The sequence below is a fragment of the Colias eurytheme genome, chromosome 29 (assembly GCF_061535395.1).
Source record: "Colias eurytheme isolate Ceu_HAF_F1 chromosome 29, ilColEury1 Martin Lab GWU primary, whole genome shotgun sequence".
NCBI lineage: Eukaryota > Metazoa > Arthropoda > Insecta > Lepidoptera > Pieridae > Colias > Colias eurytheme.
The window spans coordinates 2,966,302-2,986,570 of record NC_143008.1 but is presented as its reverse complement, the minus strand read 5'-3'; the positions used below and the strand labels follow the sequence as shown (position 1 = coordinate 2,986,570).

The window sequence follows — 20,269 nt, the reverse complement described above, 5'->3', positions numbered from 1 at the left end:
CTTACATAATAAAACAGCCCATCAAATAAAACTGAGATAACCCGAATAAATAATAAAGATAATTTCAATTGATAAAAAACACGATTGAAGACTGAAGTTAAAGTTATTTCTCCTGTCAAACGCGCCGCAGACTGACGTGTGAAAATGGCGCCAAAAATTCCTGTTATTACTTTTAATAATGGAAAAACAATCCCTATCATGGGATTGGGAACATGGAAGGTAAGTTTTTTTTTATTTTGTTGTCTTAAAAAAGTAATGTCCAGAAATAGGTGAGTATCCGTAGTATTTGTTAGAGTAACAACATGAATAGATGTTTTGACAGATGAGGTTTAAAGTTATTTCAAGGCTTTTTCATTTTTAAAGTTATTTCTGTAGTCAAATGTACAATTTATCGAAATAATATAATATTATGTTAACCATGAAACATAATATGTAGGTATCTAATTATTTCCTCTCGAACAAAAAATATACTACCACAGTTTATTTCCGTTTTTTTGTCATCGATTGGTTGCCTTGAAAACTATTAAAAAGGCCCCCAATAACTGTAAAAATCCATTTCAATTATTGTAGCATAGGTACTTTTAATTTCATTTTGTGGAATATTATTTGTCTAAATTATTAAGTATATATCGTTCCAAATTTATTCAACTAATATGCCGGCGGACCTAGGTCATGACTCATAAGCAACGAAGGTCACTACATACTACATATGAAAAGTAGGTAGTTATTATTAATTATTACTACTTGAAAATTAGCGTTAGGGCATTCGATTTAAGAATTAGGCGCCTATATAAGACTTTATTTATTGGTGGACCCTGTACTTACATACTTACCACAGGTAAGTACATAATTTATATCTAAAGGTTTTGTAATCTAAAGGACTGGCTCAGAGCTCATCGCTAAAGGCTTGCATGCATTATTTACTTCGAGACACCAAAGTGGCACTAATTACGCACGGCAATAGAAATAAACCTTAGAAAATATACACTCAATTCACCCGTATAAACGAAAATCAGCCTGTGTAATGTGCCAATTTCGTAAATAGTTAATACTTAGTTATTGTAATCGTTTGAAATCTGTTTAAACATCACTACATAGTATAAAACAAAGTCGCTTTCTCTGTCCCTATGTCCCGTTGTATGCTTAAATCTTTAAAACTACGCAACGGATTTTGATGCGGTTTTTTTTAATAGATAGAGTGATTCAAGAGGTTTTAGTATATAATTTATTAGGTTTTAGACAAAGCGGGCGAAGCCGCGGGCGGTAACCTATAAATAAATTACCCGCATTATAAATTGATTGAGAAATATATTTACAGATTGTATAAGCTGTAATTAAATCTTGGATAAACTATAGAGGCAATTGTTTAAATCAAGGTTTTTATGCATAACAAAGTTAGTTTGTTGTCCCAGCGCTATGATGCAGATTAATTATTATAAATATTAATTAATACATAAGACGTGTTGAAGGTCATTTGTTGAGATTACAATTATAGTAATCACTACTAGCATTACAATAATTAATACTTAGGTACGAATGAAATTACTGTGCCTGTTATATTTTCACGCCATATCGTGTGTCCCACGTGTGTCCAGTGCCCAGATTACGAAGAAATAGGTATCCATACTAATATTATAAATGCGAAAGTAACTCTGTCTGTCTGTCTGTTACTCAATCACGCCTAAACTACTGAACCAATTTGCATGAAATTTGGTATGGAGATATTTTGATACCCGAGAAAGGACATAGGCTACCTTTTATTGCGAAATATGTACCATGGGTGAAGCCGGGGCGGACCACTAGTATTTTATAAAGGCGACGTTCGTTATTTTCAAATTATACTTTTTAACCGTTCTTAAAAACGACGGAGGTGCCAGTAGGTACACAGGTTGTAGATTTTTTTCTTAAGTTCAATATTTTATGTTATTTTAATTAATAACTTTAAATTACTATAGGAAAAATTCAGTTCAAATTTTACAACTTCTCTAGATAAGATCTGCCATAACCCCATGACTTGTGATAACTTATCTATGGCAAATTTATTACTTTTATCGGTTCATCGTACATGCGAGCGTGAAGTAACGCAAATAAAAAAATAACAATTAGGTATTATCATAATTGTTATTAATTTGTCTTTTGTTTCTATGTTGTACTTTTTTATGGACAATCAATTAACCAAACACGTACGTATGTGATTTGAACTTTCTTATCGAATTCATATAAGTATGTATTTATTTCTTTTTCGATTTACGTAGGTACATACTCAACGAAAAAACTTCCGCACATCGCATATATACACACACCGGCACAATTAGCGGAACAGAAACCGATACGCGAGAACATCGTCTGGGATTTGAACGAATGGCAGCAGGTTCTCTTTACTGATGAGTGCAGAGTTCTTTTAAAACAGATCAATAGGAGACAGCGAATATGGAGACACAGAGGAGAACGCCAAATATAGTCTAATTTTGAACACACAGTGGCTTATGGTGGCGGCTCGATTATGGTTTGGGGAGGGATATGTTTGAGAGCTCGCACGGAGTTAGCGATAGTCACAGGAGGGACCATGACAGCAGATAGATACATCAGAGACATTTAAGAAGAACATTTTGTACCATTTGCCCCATTTATTGATGACGACTTTATTCTAATGGAAGATAATGCTCGTGCTCATAGTGCACAATCGTTACAGACATATCTGAACCACGTAGGTATACCGGTGATGCAGTGGCCAGCAAATTCCCCCGATATGAATCCGATAAAGCATGTCTGGGACTTGCTAAAAAGAAGGGTTAAATCCAGAATGCCACCCCCCACCAATCTGAATGAACTTGGAAACGCATTACTTGAGAAGTGGGAGCGGTTGCCTCAAGAAATCATCGATAACATAATCTGTAGCAAGCCCAGGCGAATGGAAACCGTAATCAGAGCAAGAGGGGGAAACACTCGTTATTAATTTTGCTTTAATTTTATTGCCAAATCATTTAATGCTTACTTTTTTTATTTTTTTGTGATGGTTCATAATCATCTAAAAATTTCACTTATTCCAAATTTCTTTATTTTTCAATAAAAAATAAGGAAGACTTTTCAAAGTCGTTGTTAAAAGATGTTAAACAACTTGTTATTTTGTATCTAATTACATTTTCGTCAAATATATGCGTTATTATCTCATAGTCTCACTTTTTTTTCTGTTCCGCTAATTGTGCCGGTGTGTATATGTATTTTCAGCAATTTTAGTTATTAGAGTTACTCTAGCGAAGTCTTATCGCTCATCTATAGGTTCTTAACTTGTAATATGTATAATAATTGTAATATAGTGTTATGTTATCATTTATCTGTGACTTTGCTTGAATCAGTTGTTGAATGCCTCCTTGGGATGATTAAATAATGCATTATCATTTAATAACCCTTGATTATAATTGTTGTAATGGTTGTAATAATATTAATCTAGCTGTTAAGCTGGCTAGAGTGCTATTGCAGATATGCATCGACTACAGCACTCGGGGATCACCTACGTATTCAAAAGTCCTGAGATTTTAACCGCGTTCAAAGTTCAAGCAAACTATAGCTTTATCAGTTAGGTTTTTAGTCCGAGATTTTAGTCAAGGGAATTGCAGTTTCCAAAAAAATCTTGTTGAACAAGTGTCGAATACAGATTAATAGTTAAAAATTATGAACGTTTAAAAGTTGAACTATATTATATTATATCAAATAGAAACATTTAACACCAGTTATCACAAATATTTTACACGTATTGATTCTACAAGTATTACATTTTGTTTTTAAATTATATTTTAATAAATTTAGAAATGTTACCAATTGCAAGTAACACAGTGGTAACACTAAACACAGGCTGTCAGATAACTGTCAAACGTTTCAAGACATTGGCTTGTCAAAATTAAAAAAAAATATTTGCATGAAAGTGAACGGCGGCCGGTGTTTTCAATATCTTTTATTAGTTATTATTCGAACGGCTGGTAGTGTTACGCGCCGGCTTAATTGAATTATTTATTCATTACATTAAGCGGTTATAATAATGGCAGATAAAGTGCCCTTAGTTAAATTGGAAAATGGTTATGATTGTCCCATTCTTGGGCTTGGAACATGGCAAGTAAGTAATTTATAATTTCCTGCACTTATTGATTACCCTATAAGGCTTTAAATTATAATTTATGTCTATTAAATGATTATTGCGCCCTTAAAAATTTTTTACCAGGTAATAATTGGAATATAATTGCCTTGTATAAGGTTCTCATATATAAATTATATGTAATACAATATTGCCTAGCCAAATTGACTTCACATTTCATAATATAGGAATTAGGAACTACAGTTTCAATTTTTCAGTCTTAAATCAGATTCTTTCAAAAAATTTCCAACTCACACATTTGTTGTTATACATAAATAAATATACGAACTATTTTAATTTAATATTATAACTATGGAGCCAAAAAAACTGGTTGATAAAATCACTGATAGTCTATTTATTTGAAAACTAGATTTCCACCTGCGGATCTGAAAGTAAAACCCGCATAGTTCCCATTCCCGTGGGATTTCCGGGATAAAACCTATCCTATGTGTTAATCCAAGTTACCGTCTATATGTGTGCTAAATTTCATTGTAATTGGTTCAGTAGTTTATGTGTGAAAACCATACATACATACAAACCTTTCCTCTTTATAATATTAGTATAGAAGTATAGATATAGATAAACATTTTGATAATTTTAATTGACAGATAAGCTAAACAAAATATATCCAGAGGTTGAGATACTATAAAATTTACAACAAGACCTAGTAACAATACTTACGACACACATTTTGTTAAATAACAATTTATACAATGGCCTATTAATTAATAAAATTTGCAATGAAAAGCTATATTAATTTTAACTTGTTGAGTGATTGTTTTTAATTGATACTAAGTAGATAGTAAGTAGGTTAAGTACGCATTGGACTCACAACAATAAAGGTTCCATAGAAATAAGTTTAAGAGCAACTACAAAAAAATTGGGTCGCAATTTTTGGCGGTGCCAACCGTAACTATACTTCGATTTTTTAAGATTTTTTAAAGCCTATATAAAATTTTAGATTTTTTTATCAACAACCATGTAACATGTTACTTTGTTGAATAACATGTTTTTTGTCATCAAGGCTCAAATTATTCAACCAATAAAAAATATTAAAAAATCGAAGTATAGGTTGGCACTGCCAAAAATTGCGACCCAATTTTTTTGTAGTTGCTCTTAAACTTATTTCTATGGAACCTTTATTGTTGTGAGTCCAATGCGTACTTAACCTACTTACTATCTACTTAGTATCAATTTATACTATAAAATAAAAAACATACATAAAACGAACAATGTAATATATCTATATTGATAATAAAATCCTCCATAATCCTAAATCAATATAAGAGGTAACAAGCTTAACGTGTCTAGGATTATTGAAACACAGATAACATATCTGTATAAATAGTGTATTTTCTCCATGCAATATCTTTAAATATAGATAATGATTATTTTGATAAGAAAATTCACACAGAACCGATGAACAGATAACCGTTTTAAATAGATGTAGGCAGGAAAATGTAATTTCGCCAAATTTTTTATCATTTGATTATAATCTTCGGTTCTTTATAACTCAGGCCCCGGAATCACAGACACAATAGTAAATCTATTGTGTCGTGGACCAATCGGGCCGTTCGGGGCTCAATGGGTTAAAAGTAGGGATGGATACATGATTTTGCCGATACGATACCGATACCGATATTTGTAGTAATGTATCGGCGATACCGATACCGATACCGATATCGATGGCTTGGTAGAAAAATAAATAGTGAATTATGCATAAAAAGTTACCAACATTTAACAGAGACAACTGTTAATCGTATTCTTTTAAATAAAAATGCCAAATCAAAAAACAACAAAACCATTTATTTTAGTATTATTATTTTACGAAGTCAGTTAAACTTTAAGTAATACACATACAATCAGTACCTAATAAAAGTTTACTATAATATTGGTAGAGTTTTTTCAGAAAACAAAGTGCGCACGCGCGGGCGGCCTCCCGCATCGTTCATTGGGCGCGGATTTTTGAATTATTTGATATCAAAAAAATTGGTTGTTTGTAAAGTAGGTTTACGATCGAGATGTTTACGTGATAACATAATGCCACGCAGTGGCAGCGCTCGAGATGAAACGGGAGATCGGTCTGTCTCTCTCTCGTTATACCTGCGATCGCGCTCGTGAGGTTTTGGTGTGACACAAGTTTATGAACATGTCACCCGACTAAAACGATTTTAAAAACGTTATCACGTTAAAAATTAAAAAAATTCAAAATTATTTATTTCTTTCCTTTACATAAACAAATTTGTGATTGAAACACTCCTAGTAAGCAAATAAAATGCTTGTGTCAGGAGGTTCCGCTCTTCCTTAACACTATTACAGAAACAGAAATAAAACAATATGAATGAATACAATGCAAAAACATAAAAGAAAAGAAAGAATTTAATAAAAAAATATCGGTATCGGTTGATTTATTATCGGCGATACCGATATATCGGCTTGCCGATATATCGGCCGATATATCGGTATCGGTATCGGTATCGTTACATCCCTAGTTAAAAGCATTGTTTTTCCCATTTTTGCAATATTTTTCATCAATATGCTGTGTCTTTTGGCCTTTGCATCTCCTCTCTGTTTAACTGTAGGGCTACCTTTCTCCATAGTACCACAGTAAACAGACACAAACAGTAGTGTAACTCCCATAAAAAAAAGACGGGTTGCACTCCGGGAGTGCCGGCAGAAGTGAAAACTTGATTATTAACGTTGAGCATGAGCGTTGACCATCCGTCTTACGCTTTTTCGATCAGGTCACGTGTCCTGACGCGAGTTTAAGAGTTTATACCCAACTCCGCTAAAGAAGTTTTCACTTCAAAACGTTCGAAACCGCTAGGATGCGCATCAACTTGTATCAACGAGACTCCTAAGCTTACCAGAGGTCTCGTCAATGCGTTTGTTTGTGTGTGTGTGTGTGTGTGTGTTCTTTTTGTAGCGAATTTCGCTACTGTTATTGTGTTTATTGTGATAACACCTCTAACTATGCTTAAATGGTCTAATACTAAAGAATTACAATACCAAACGATTAGGCCATGACACATTTACAGTCGATACAAATTGTTCAGCCGTTTAATTGTTAAACAGAGCGAAAAATTCGCATTTCCTCAGTATAAGTTACTTGATTGATTTGCGTAACTGGATTTATAATTTAAGGCAATTAGAGCAAACTATATTTGTTATGTTGTAAATTGAAGAATATCAACTAGCTGTGTCCCGCGGTTTCACCCGCGTGGCTCAGCTCCTGTTGGTCTTAGCGTGATGATATATAGCCTATAGGCTTCCACTATAAATGGTTAGATATAACACCGAAATAATTTTTCAAATCAGACCAGTAGTTCCTGAGATTAGCGCGTTCAAACAAACAAACAAACTCTTCAGCTTTATAATATTAGTTTAGATTATTGTTATAGCAACATAAGTATTGATAATTAGCAAAATTTATATGTAAAAGAAACATTATTAGGATTAGTTCTGCTCTTATTGGATGGATAGCCTTCCTCGAGCTTTAACATACAGGGATTGTTACAATACAAATGAGTAGTTCCTGAGGTTAGCGCGTTCAACCAAAAAACAAATTTCATGATAATTTTATAGATTAGTTCTCTCAGCTTACGCGGATAGACTCTGAAAAACTAATTTTACTTGGATTAGAACCTTCCTTATCGTTTTTTTTTCAAGGGTCGAGTAGTTTTGATTTTTTCGTAACAAACATATACATATAATAAATCCTTTTTAAGATATAATTATAGATAACTAGCGGTCCGCCCCGGCTTCACCCGTTGTACATGTTTACGTTTTCTCTACATAAGAACCATCCTCGTACTTCAAGGAATATAATAAAAAAAGAATTATCGAAATCGGTTCAGCCGTTCTCGAGTTATGCGCTTACCAACACATTTTGCGATTCATTTTTATATTATATAAAGAAGATTATAGGGAAATGAATATGCATAACATATTAACAGAAGAACTATCATATCATCATTTTATACGATTTTCTCAGTAAAGGTCAGAAAATTATCTCATGGAGACGAAATCTGATACACATTAAAGAAAGTCTAGTAATTCTATATGATGTGAAGAGAGATCTAATGTGGGCCGTAGGCGCCGCTCTTGTTACCCGATTGCGTCATATACAGAGTGTCCCACTATTGGTATACTAAGCTCAAAGGAGGTTACAGCTTGCATACGCTGAGTGCGTAAAAAATACTTATAAAATTCCAGACACTATTTTTTTTTCAAATATATGAATTCATAAAACTCTATGTGTACACCCATAACAAGCAACCCGCCCAGCTTTGCTTACAGCACGTGAGCTATCGTTTAAGATAATGTTTTCATAGACAATATGCTCATATTAGCGAAGCGGTATTTGCCGACTGCGCGAAGCTAGAGAAGAGAACATGGATTTTCAGGAAAAATATAGCAATAATTTTTTGATGTAATTTTGTTGTTTAAGTATTATTTACGTGATTAGTGTATGTAAAACTACAAGCCCCTTCGCGCTTAGTATACCAATAGTGGGACACCCTGTATAGTTAATAGTTATGTTTTTCGACCATATGCATGTATATTGGGTAGGTTTTCAACCGACTTCAAAAAACGAGGACGTCCTGGTTTCGACTGTATTTTTTGGCTTCTTACCTCTTCTTATTCAAATTCTTCAAATCATTCGGCTGGATGCACCGATTTTGATGATTCTGTTTTCATGTACCTATACGTAAATTTGTTGAAATGATGATGGCGTGTCTACCGTCTACAGAGTATACAAATACTTTTAACATACATGAGATATTTTTAAAGAATGAAAAAAATTGATGACGTTGCGGGATTTGAACTCGCGTCTTCCGCGGAAGATGCCTACCTGCATAGGCGGCTATGCCTATGGTGCGGGTTCGACTTCCGTTTCGTGATCGAATTTTACTCTTCTCTTCTCTTCTCTATCCATACTATAATATTATAAATGCGAAAGTACGCATTCTGTCTGTCTGTCTGTTACTCAATCACGCCTAAACTACTGAACCAATTTACATTAAATTTGGTATGGAGATATTTTGATACCCAAGAAAGGACATAGGCTACTTTTTATTGCGAAATATGTACCACGGGCGAAGCCGGGGCGGATAACTAGTTGTATATAAAATTCTCGTGTTACGATGGTAGTTACCATCCGGAACGGTTGGAACGATTTTCATGAAATTTTATGTGCCTATTAGAGAATTTTCCAACATCTATTTTTCATACCACTAGGCCCTAAGGCCTAAGTGATAAGGAGTAAGGCAGAACAACATAGACTGAACATAGACTAGTTAGCTGTCGCGACGATGTCTTATTCATAAAAAAAATCATCTATAAAGCATTTGAATGCTCTAAAAGTAAATATGAAATTAAAGGTAACATGGTATTTCAGTCGAAGCCCGGTGAAGTGACTCAAGCTGTGAAAGATGCCATCGACATTGGATACCGTCACATTGACTGCGCGTTCGTTTACGGGAATGAGAAGGAGGTCGGTGAAGCTATCACTGCCAAAATCAATGAGGGTGTTGTTAAAAGGTGAGTTACTCTTTCTTTTTTCCTTGTCTTACTCTACTCTTTAATTCTTGCTCACTATTCCTATCTACATTGAAGAAGAGTTCGTTTGTTTGAACGCGCTAATCTCAACTACTGGTCCGATTTGAAAATTTCTTTCGGTGTTAGACAGCCCATTTATCGAGGAAGGCTATATAATATATTCAAATTCAAATTCATTTAGTTACAAGAATTTAGTTACAAAAAAGGTGTTATTACAATGTTAAGGCGCTAATACATTCTACCCACTTTCTGGCCGCTGGGTGTGCAAATATTTAAATGGAAATAAGTTAAATTACGGACAAAGCTAGTCGTCCGCTAAACGGATGAATAAAATAAATTAGTCGTCCGATTACCGGATGAATAAAATAATTTAATCGTCCGATAACATCTATTTATCTTGTATAGTTAGGTTATCGGGGTTTCTTTAGAGAACTGCCACACGTATTATAAGTTTTTTGTGGAGGGAGGAGGGGGGAGGAGGGCACTCGTTGATTTTTTTTTTGCGCGTCGACGGAGCCCCGCGAAGCGGGGCTCCTATTTCTGTGTAGTTTTTTTTTAAGAAACCTAACCTAACCTAACCTAACGGCTAACCTAACCTAAACTTGATTTTTTTTTTGCGCGTCGACGGAGCCCCGCTTCGCGGGGCTCCTATTTCTGTGTAGTTTTTTTTTTAAGAAACCTAACCTAACCTAACCTAACCTAAACTTGATTTTTTTTTGCGCGTCGACGGAGCCCCGCTTCGCGGGGCTCCTATTTCTGTGTAGTTTTTTTTTAAGAAACCTAACCTAACCTAACCTAACCTAAACTTGATTTTTTTTGCGCGTCGACGGAGCCCCGCTTCGCGGGGCTCCTATTTCTGTGTAGTTTTTTTTTTAAGAAACCTAACCTAACCTAACCTAAACTTGATTTTTTTTTGCGCGTCGACGGAGCCCCGCTTCGCGGGGCTCCTATTTCTGTGTAGTTTTTTTTTTAAGAAACCTAACCTAACCTAAACTTGATTTTTTTTTCCGCGTCGACGGAGCCCCGCTTCGCGGGGCTCCTATTTCTGTGTAGTTTTTTTTTTAAGAAACCTAACCTAACCTAACCTAACCTAAACTTGATTTTTTTTTGCGCGTCGACGGAGCCCCGCTTCGCGGGGCTCCTATTTCTGTTTAGTTTTTTTTTAAGAAACCTAACCTAACCTAACCTAACGGCAAACCTAACCTAAACTTGATTTTTTTTGCGCGTCGACGGAGCCCCGCTTCGCGGGGCTCCTATTTCTGTGTAGTTTTTTTTTTAAGAAACCTAACCTAACCTAAGCTAACCTAAACTTGATTTTTTTTTTGCGCGTCGAAGGAGCCCCGCTTCGCGGGGCTCCTATTTCTGTGTAGTTTTTTTTTTAAGAAACCTAACCTAACCTAACCTAAACTTGATTTTTTTTTGGGCGTTGACGGAGCCCCGCGAAGCGGGGCTCCTATTTCTGTTTAGTTTTTTTTTTTAAGAAACCTAACCTAACCTAACGGCTAACCTAACCTAAACTTGATTTTTTTTTGCGCGTCGACGGAGCCCCGCTTCGCGGGGCTCCTATTTCTGTGTAGTTTTTTTTTAAGAAACCTAACCTAACCTAACCTAAAGGCTAACCTAACCTAAACCTAACCTAACGAATTAAGGGCGACTATCTCGGCCATTTTTGATTTTAGAGAAAAGTTGTTCCTATAAAACATGCTTATATTAGCGTAATCTTTACGATAAAATAATAATAAATAGGTGTTATAATGACACCAACTCCATCAAAAATTTTCTAAGTCCTGCGCCCCCTTTGCTTTAGTCCAACCCAACTAGCTTTAGTGTTAAAAGGTTATCTATTAATCCGAATAATCGGACGATTAAATTATTTTATTCATCCGGTAATCGGACGATTAAATTATTTTATTCATCCGGTAATCGGACGACTAATTTATTTTATTCATCCGTTTAGCGGACGACTAGACACTTCGTTAAATTACACTACACCAACACTACACAAATTCTTCGCGTCACTAATCACTATTGTTAAACGTCAATATAGTCACGCTAAAACCAATAGGAGCGAAGCAATGCGGGTAAAACCGCAAGGCGCAGCTAGTATATTATAAGTAGCGAAACTATTTGACTAAATATCAAGTTTCCATCACCCCAGGGAGGACCTGTTTATCACCTCTAAGCTGTGGAACACGTTCCACCGACCTGACCTGGTGAAGGGAGCCTTACTGAAGACGCTCGAGAATCTCAATATCAAATACATTGACTTGTATTTGATCCACTGGCCTCAGGGTTATAAGGTATGTACAAATAAGTGAAAAAACGGTTTTTTAAAGGGTTTTATTCCCCTTTTGCGTCATCTGTGATGAAGTGTGGCCATAGTCGATTTTTTTAGTGAGCTATCAAGCAAAATAGTCCAATTATTATCCAAATAAGTCGCAAAAGTGTCAAAGGAAACAATTTTATGTTCTTGTGTACTTTATGTAGATTATAATCTATATTCTATATAATATACAGACTTCGAATAACCTTGTGACGAAAAAAATGCTCTATCTCAAAAAATACTGTTTAGAATTTAAAATGAAATTAATTTTACATTAACCATGATATACGGGGTGTCCCACTTTCGGTATACTAAGCGTAAAGGGACTTGTACTTTTGCATACGCTGAGTACGTAAAAAATACTTATAAAATTCCAGACACATTTTTTTTTCAAATAGAGGAATTCTTAAAATTCCATGTGTACACCCCTAACAAGCAACCTGCCCAACTTTGCCACCCGCACGTGAGCTAACGTTTATGATTGTTTTCATAGACAAAATGCTCACATTACCATTTGATATTTTTCCCCATTTTCCACGATTTTTTCCCCACATTCCACGATTATTTCCCCACATACCACGAATTTTTCCCCGCACATCACGACTTTTTCCCCATTTTCACGCCCTTCTCCCCACATTCCAGGAGGACGGGGAGCTTTTCCCCGCAGATGCGTCCGGTAAGATCCAGTTCTCGGACGTCGACTATGTGGACACTTGGCAAGCGTTGGAGCCCCTTGTTGGTGAGGGTCTCGTGAAGAGTATCGGGGTGTCGAACTTTAACTCGAAGCAAATTGAGAGGTTGTTGAAAAGTGCGAAGATTAAGCCGGTTGTTAATCAGGTTAGTAGAAAAAAGGGATAGTTTTAGTGTTAAATAAAAAAAGGGATTTCATTTAGTAAATAGGGTATATTTTAAATTTTTGGGTAGAATATAAAAAATGGGGATTTTTTTGTGAAAAATGTTTAATAATTAAATGTGTTATGGTGTAAACGTAGAAAAAGGGAGTCTTTTGGGTGGGTAGGTGCTGTTTTAGGTGGTTAAATAAGAGATTTATAAAAATAAATTTCATCTTTAATTCTTATCTTTTCAAGTGTATTTTATTTTTTGAAACTGAACTTTTACTAGAACTTTAAGTGATAGTAACCTATTTTATTGATCGCCTCCTTGGTACAGTGGTTAACGCGTGAGCGTAGCACTGAGGGGTCCTGGGTTCGATTCCCGGTGGAGATGAAGAAAAAAAATGTCTCGGTCTGGCAGGACACAGAAGGCTGATGACCTACTTGTCCCTAAAGAAAATCAGTGAAACAGATGTATAATACATCTACCTCTTACCCCACTTGGGGACATGGGACTTCACTTTCACCTATTTTATTATATTGATGTCTTAAATGCTGCCTTATACAATCGTCAAAGAAAAAAACATTTTTAAAGTGAAACTTTTATTACATCGTCTCAAACTGTTTGGTCTGTGTAGCGCATGTCGCGTGTATCGCGGACCGTCACGCGACATGCGCTACACAAAGCAGTGTTCGGAACCGTTCGAACAGTTTCACTTTTACCGTGGTTTCATAAAACCACACAACATTTTTTTTTCATTCATTTCGAATTTTCCAACTACCCACTATAAACCCACCATTTTAATTAAACTAATTATCATTTCTAACGAAAATTGAACATTATTACAGGTGGAATGTCACCCATACCTGAACCAGCAGCGCCTAATCCAATTCTGCGAAGCCCGAGGCATCAAAATCACGGCTTATTCCCCCCTGGGGTCTCCAGACAGGCCCTGGGCGAAGCCCGAGGAGCCCCAACTCATGGAAGACCCCAAATTAAAGGCAATTGCCACAAGATTAGGCAAAACAGTCGCTCAAGTGTTGATTAGGTAAGTTAAGTTTAGAATTATTTCGTCGCAGTGAAAAGAAATGCATAAAAAATGCCGAGCACACGTGTCAGAAGTGAAACTTCTTTGGCAAAATTCTCAGATACCAAAATCGGCGTACTCCATGACGTGACGGTATTGCCATGATGCGACCTTGAAATTTTACTCTCAACGCACCTAAAGAAGTTTCGCTTGAAAAATAACGTTTTATCGTGAAAAGGCCACCATATGCTGAGTAAAACCGCGGGGCACAGCTTGTTTTATTATATACTAGCTTACCGCCCGCGACTTTGTCCGCTTTGTCTAAAACCTAATAAATTATATACTAAAACCTTCCTCTTGAATCACTCTAAAGTCCGGTCGCGGGGCAGAAAGAATTTCGTACAATGACCTCTTTACCTACTGACAGTGGTCACAAACATTTTTGAATGAAGTGCAGTTTACATGAAATATTTGGAGGAGAAAATGTTTTTTACTAATTTATTAAATAAATGTCCTTTATTCATTTACAATACTTATTCGTTAGTTATATTTTAACTTTTTCAATAACCACGATATATTATATAAAAAAAGTGTGCGTGTACACACATAAGAAATGAAACTTCTTTAATGACCTTATTTTTCAAAAAATAATTTACTATGTACAATTATATTACAGAAATACGTTAGTCTAACACGCGATTTCGACTTAGGCGGATTTTGTTTGGACATAAAGAGTTTGAGGCTTATTCTTATAAATTTTGAATTCACAAAATCATAATTGAACACCTGACACCAATCAAGCAAACACAAACCTTACGCTATCAGGTTAAAGGTTTACAATCCCTAAGGACGGCGGTCATTGCACCTGTGCGAGCAAGACACATTATTTTTATAAGGGAGTGACAGTGACAGGCAATAACAGGTTAATGTACGAAATTCTTCCTGCTCCGCGACCGGACTTTATCTATTAAAAAAAACCGCATCAAAATCCGTTGCGTAGTTTTTAAGATTTAAGCATACAAAAGGACATAGAAAGCGACTTTGTTTTATACTATGTAGTGATTTAATACTATTACATTGTGTTAAGTAGGTTAGTAGGCGGCCTAATAAAGAAAATGCGATTTTAAGCTATAATCAATATAAGTTTCACCTTATTTTGTTAAGCCGTTTAATTAAGCAGGTTAAATAGTGACCTAACATACATACTTGTAAGCCTCTTGTTAAATTGTATTATTATACATCACTACATAGTATAAAACAAAGTCGCTTTCTCTGTCCCTATGTATGCTTAAATCTTTAAAACTACGCAACGGATTTTGATGCGGTTTTTAGGGTTCCGTAGCCAAAATGGCAAAAACGGAACCCTTATAGTTTCGTCATGTCCGTCTGTCCGTCTGTCCGTCTGTCCGTCTGTCACAGCCGATTTACTCGGAAACTATAAGTACTACAGTGATGAAATTTGATGGGAATATGTGTTGTATGAACCGCTACAAAAATATGACACTAAATAGTAAAAAAAAGAATTGGGGGTGGGGCCCCCCATACATGTAACTGAGGGATGAAATTTTTTTTTTCGATGTACATACCCGTGTGGGGTATCAATGGAAAGGTCTTTTAAAATGATATAAAGTTTTCTAAAAAACATTTTTCTTAAAGTGAACGGTTTTTGAGATATCAGCTCTCAAAGTCGTAAAAAGTATGTCCCCCCCCCTCTATTTTTATAACTACGGGGTATAAAATTCTAAAAAAAATAGAGGTGATGCATGCTAATTAACTCTTTCAACGATTTTTGGTTTGATCAAAGTATCTCTTATAGTTTTTGAGATAGGTTGATTTAACTGTAATTTATTATATTTGCTGCTACGGAACCCTTTGTGCGCGAGCCCGACTCGCACTTGGCCGGTTTTATTTAAATAGATAAAGTGATTCAAGAGGAAGGTCTTTTGGTTTTTATAATTTATTAGGTTTTAGACAAAGCGGGCGAAGCCGCGGGCGGTAAGCTAGTAGTATGATAAGTTTATTTATTTTAACACTAGCGGTCCGTCCCGGCTTCGCCCGTGGTACATGCGTGAAAACCATACATACATACATACAAACCTTTCCTCTTTACAATATTAGTATAGACTAGCCCCGCGGTTTCACTCGCATTGCTCCGCTCCTGTTGGTCTTAGCGAGATGATATATAGCCCATAGCCTTCCTCGATAAATGAGCTATTTAACACCGAAATAATTTTTCTAATCGGAATTTTTCTAACGGATAGTAGTTCCTGAGATTAGCGCGTTCCAACAAACAAACTCTTCAGCTTTATAATATACTAGCGGTCCGCCCCGGTTTCGCCCGTGGTACCTACATGTTTAAACTATCCTATCTCTCAAGTTGGATCGAACTGCACATGGTGTGCGAATTTTATTATAATCGGTTAAGTGGTTTAGGAGTCCATTGAGGACAAACATTGTGACACGAGATTTATATATATATTAAGATATATTTTTAATAATTACAGATACCAAATAGACCGCGGAGTGATCGTGATCCCGAAGTCGGTAACGAAGAGTCGCATCGCTAGCAACTTCGCCGTTTTCGACTTTAAACTGTCTGAAGAAGACTTACAACTTATTAACTCTTTCGATTGCAATGGACGATTCGTGCCTATGGCTGCGTGAGTATAAAATAAATAAAACAATTTTTCACACACGACACGATCTGATCCCATACTAAGCTCTCGCTTGTGTTATGGAAACCAGATGGCTGATAAACATAAATACCTACATATATCATTTAAATAAATACTTATATAGATAATTAACACCCAGACACAGAGCAAACATCTATGTTCATCACACAAATATTTACCCCGAGTGGGAATCGAACCCACGACCTCTGACTTGGAAGCATCACCGATGAAGAAACGGCTAGATTGGTTTACTTTAGCTACTTTCATAGCATAATGTCCTATGGAATCCTGCTATGGGGCAGGGCTGCAGATATAGAAACTATATTTATATTACAGAAAAGAGCCATACGCTCTGTATATAATTTGCGTGCTCGAGACTCACTTAGAGATCTCTTTAAGAATACTGGTATCCTTACTGTACCGTCGCAGTATATATTTAATAATATTTTATATGTACATAATAACGCTTACTTACACACAAAAGTAGGAGATAGACATTGTTATGACACAAGAAACAGAAATAAAATTGAAATGCCATTATTCCGGCTAGCTAAAGTTAAAAATTCATTTATGGGCCAAGGTATTCGCTTTTACAACAGAATTCCTCGTAATATTAAAGAGTTTAGTAGTTCTAAATTTAAATATTATATAAAAAATGTACTTGTCAAGAGAGCCTATTACAGTATTAAGGAATATATGGAAGATAAAAACCCATGGAGGGTTGTCGCGTAAAAACCACAGGACAGTTCTTTGGTATATTATGATAATATATTATGATATTACATATTATGTAATTTGTAAAATTGTAAATCTGACATGATTAAAAAGAGCAACTATGGAGTTTCTTGCCGATTCTTCTCCGTAGATACCATGGGCGTAGCCACGGTGGGGCAGGGTGGGGCACTTGCCCCACCCTGGCTCTGACTTGGAAGGTACCCAACCAAATCTAAAAAACTTAATTATCTAGGTACTGACTACAAAACTTAATATCTGTTAAAAAATTCTCACTCGAAAGTTGTCAGCCAACACAAAAAATGCGATCTAAACAAAAAGCTTGCTCTTCTATGTTACATGATTTAAACCACTTTTGGTGCCAGAAAAAGTAGTGTAGTACTGTTACCCCATTCAAAGCTGTTTTTATTTAGCCAAATTCGCACTAAATTTCCCATCCAATTTCACTTTTGTTTTAGGTTAAGTTACTGACCATAAAAGCAAAAAATGCTGACAGATCCAGGTGGAGCTACGCCCGCAATCTTACATAAAAGTTTTTGGCCGATATCTCATAAACTATCCATTTTAAGGCAAAAAATATGGGGAATTTTTGGTAGATAGTAAAATTTTACATGTTTACGATTTATGGCCTATTTAATGATCCGATTAATCGTTTTTAGCAAGTAACTTTTTTTTAAATATTGGATTAGTCAATGAAATGCAAAGGCATTACTATATACATACATATATGCATTATCCATTTATTAAGATTACTTTATTTGAAACTTTTTTTCTAATGCTTTTTGAGTTATATAACGTTTGGCGAAAAATAGAAAATTTCAAGGTATGTATTTTTCGTATATATTTCGTACAACTAAATAATATTGAGTAGTTATTTTATATTCGGATACAAGAATAAAATAAAAGAAAATGGAATGAAAATATTTAAAAAAATGTATTAAAAAATTTTCTTCTATAAGTAAAATAAAAATCAAAAATGTTGCCGTTTCGGAAACGGTGAAAATCCACTTGCATTGGAAATTTCTTCTTCGTTTTCATTACATCACCTGCCAAGTCACCCGCCGAGCGGCGGCATTTCTACATTATACGTAGAACAACTCAAAAAATATGGGCACTCAAAAAAAATTCAAACAAAAGTTGTAGAGAATAAAGTTATCTAAAAACAATGTTCAATGTACATACCTACATGCATTTTATTCATTAATCCAATATTTTAACGAAAAACCGGTTCATTAAATTTATAGGCCATAACCGTAAATACTAGTTTTACAGAAAAGTTTAAAGAGTATAAAAGATGCGAAATTTTTCTTTCTACAAAAAAGTCTAAGTAACTTTTGCCTTTAAGTGGATAGTTTTCGAGATATCGGTCAAAAACTATAAGATTGCGAGCAAAGCTCCACCTGGATCTATCAGCATTTTGTGTTTTCATGGTCAATAAGTGACCATTAACCTAAAACAAACATGAAATTGGATCGGAAGTGGAAGGTTTTGCTTTATTTACTAAGTTATATCTACCATTTGAAATGTTTTATTTTTCCATTTACATAGACATGTTTAGTACCTACCTAGATTTTATGGTAAAAAGGAATCATATTATTTTATTAGAAAGATAAACTATATAATATAGGGATGAAATTTGCAATATAAGCGGCTGTATCTTTTGATTTATTCATTATTATTCCAGCATGATACCACCACGCGTTCTTGAAAAAAAAAAATATTTTTAGACAGATAGACAGAAGGACAACAAAGTCTGTCTGACTGTCAACACACTTTTTCTCAGAAACGCGTGGAGGTATCAAGCTGAAATTTATATCGAATACTCAAGTCTATCGAAAACTATAAGCCAACGCAATCAAAAGATCCATTTTATGCTGCAAATTATCGCAAATTTCGACATTCGCAAGGGAATCAAAACCTACATTGTACTTCCCGTGAACACAGTCTTTAAATTTGGTTAAAACTTAAAAGCAATGCACAGATAAAGGGAAAATTGCTAAAACATACATTTTAGAGTTACAACCTTGGTTACAACATAATAAAAAGTAGGTTTGTTCGGAGCTCTCGGTGCGCGAATCCGACTCGCACTTGGCCGGTTTTTTTTTTGCCCCACCCTGTGCCCATGGCTAGCTACGCCCATGGTAGATACTGCTTTCCGAATCGGTGGTAAATGTTAAAAACATGTACTTAATGACGTTTCAAAAGTGCTTCTAGAAGAAGTCTAATTGAATAAATAAATGTTTGAGTTTGAGTTTGAGTTTGAAGACAGGGTTACTTCTTACTAAGCCAACCGGTCAGTCAAATAATTATCATATATGTATAAATAATTATTATCATGTTATTTGGGTTTTTAACACGCTTTTATTATCTTCACCTGTATGTGTGTATGTTACAGACTCCTTTAGACTCGATTTTGACTTTAAACGGACAGATTCAATTCAAACTTTGTACACTTACCAAGGATCGGTGATAATACAATAATTTCATGAGCTTTAAGCGTATTTTTTAGGTTTTCTAAACTATATTTGTTTTCATAAAGAATTGCGTTGATAATTTTCATTTTTTATTCATCTATTCAAAATTTCTCGTGATAAAATGCCCCTATATGTATTTACTTCAATTTTTGAGTTTTATCTGTAACATATTAACTATATCACAAATATTATCAGAATCAGCAATGATTTAGGTTTGAAAGCATAACGGACAGACAGAATTACTTTTCAAACTTAAATTTACATTAAAATCAATAATATTACTAAAATGCTGAATACTATCCCAACTTCATGCTAATAAGTTTAAGGAAAATTTTAATTTAAAATCAAAATCATAAATTAATTTTAAAATTTACTTTTTATTTTCAGATCCCTCGGCCACAAGTACCATCCATTTGAAAATGATGAATTCTAAGCAGTGCCTTAAGATATGATGTATTTACTTGTAACCAATATTAATGTTTATATCATACGAAATATATATTGTTAAACGTT

The 20,269-nt window shown here is 34.9% G+C and overlaps 1 protein-coding gene across 2 annotated transcripts; it reads left to right on the top strand.

Moving 5' to 3' along the window:
- The first annotated feature begins 89 nt into the window (after positions 1-89).
- On the top strand, positions 90-20,269 carry LOC149896119 (aldo-keto reductase 1B-like). Of its 2 annotated transcripts, none has more exons than XM_090118303.1 (7): positions 90-219; positions 9,531-9,673; positions 11,850-11,991; positions 12,657-12,851; positions 13,697-13,896; positions 16,380-16,535; positions 20,144-20,269. In XM_090118303.1, exons 1-7 carry the CDS (start codon positions 145-147, stop codon positions 20,187-20,189), a joined length of 957 nt encoding a protein of 318 aa, XP_089974429.1. In that variant the 5' UTR covers positions 90-144; the 3' UTR covers positions 20,190-20,269. The 2 variants fall into 2 exon arrangements, with proteins under 2 accessions (XP_089974429.1, XP_089974430.1); XM_090118304.1 differs by lacking the exon at positions 90-219 and adding an exon at positions 3,930-4,111.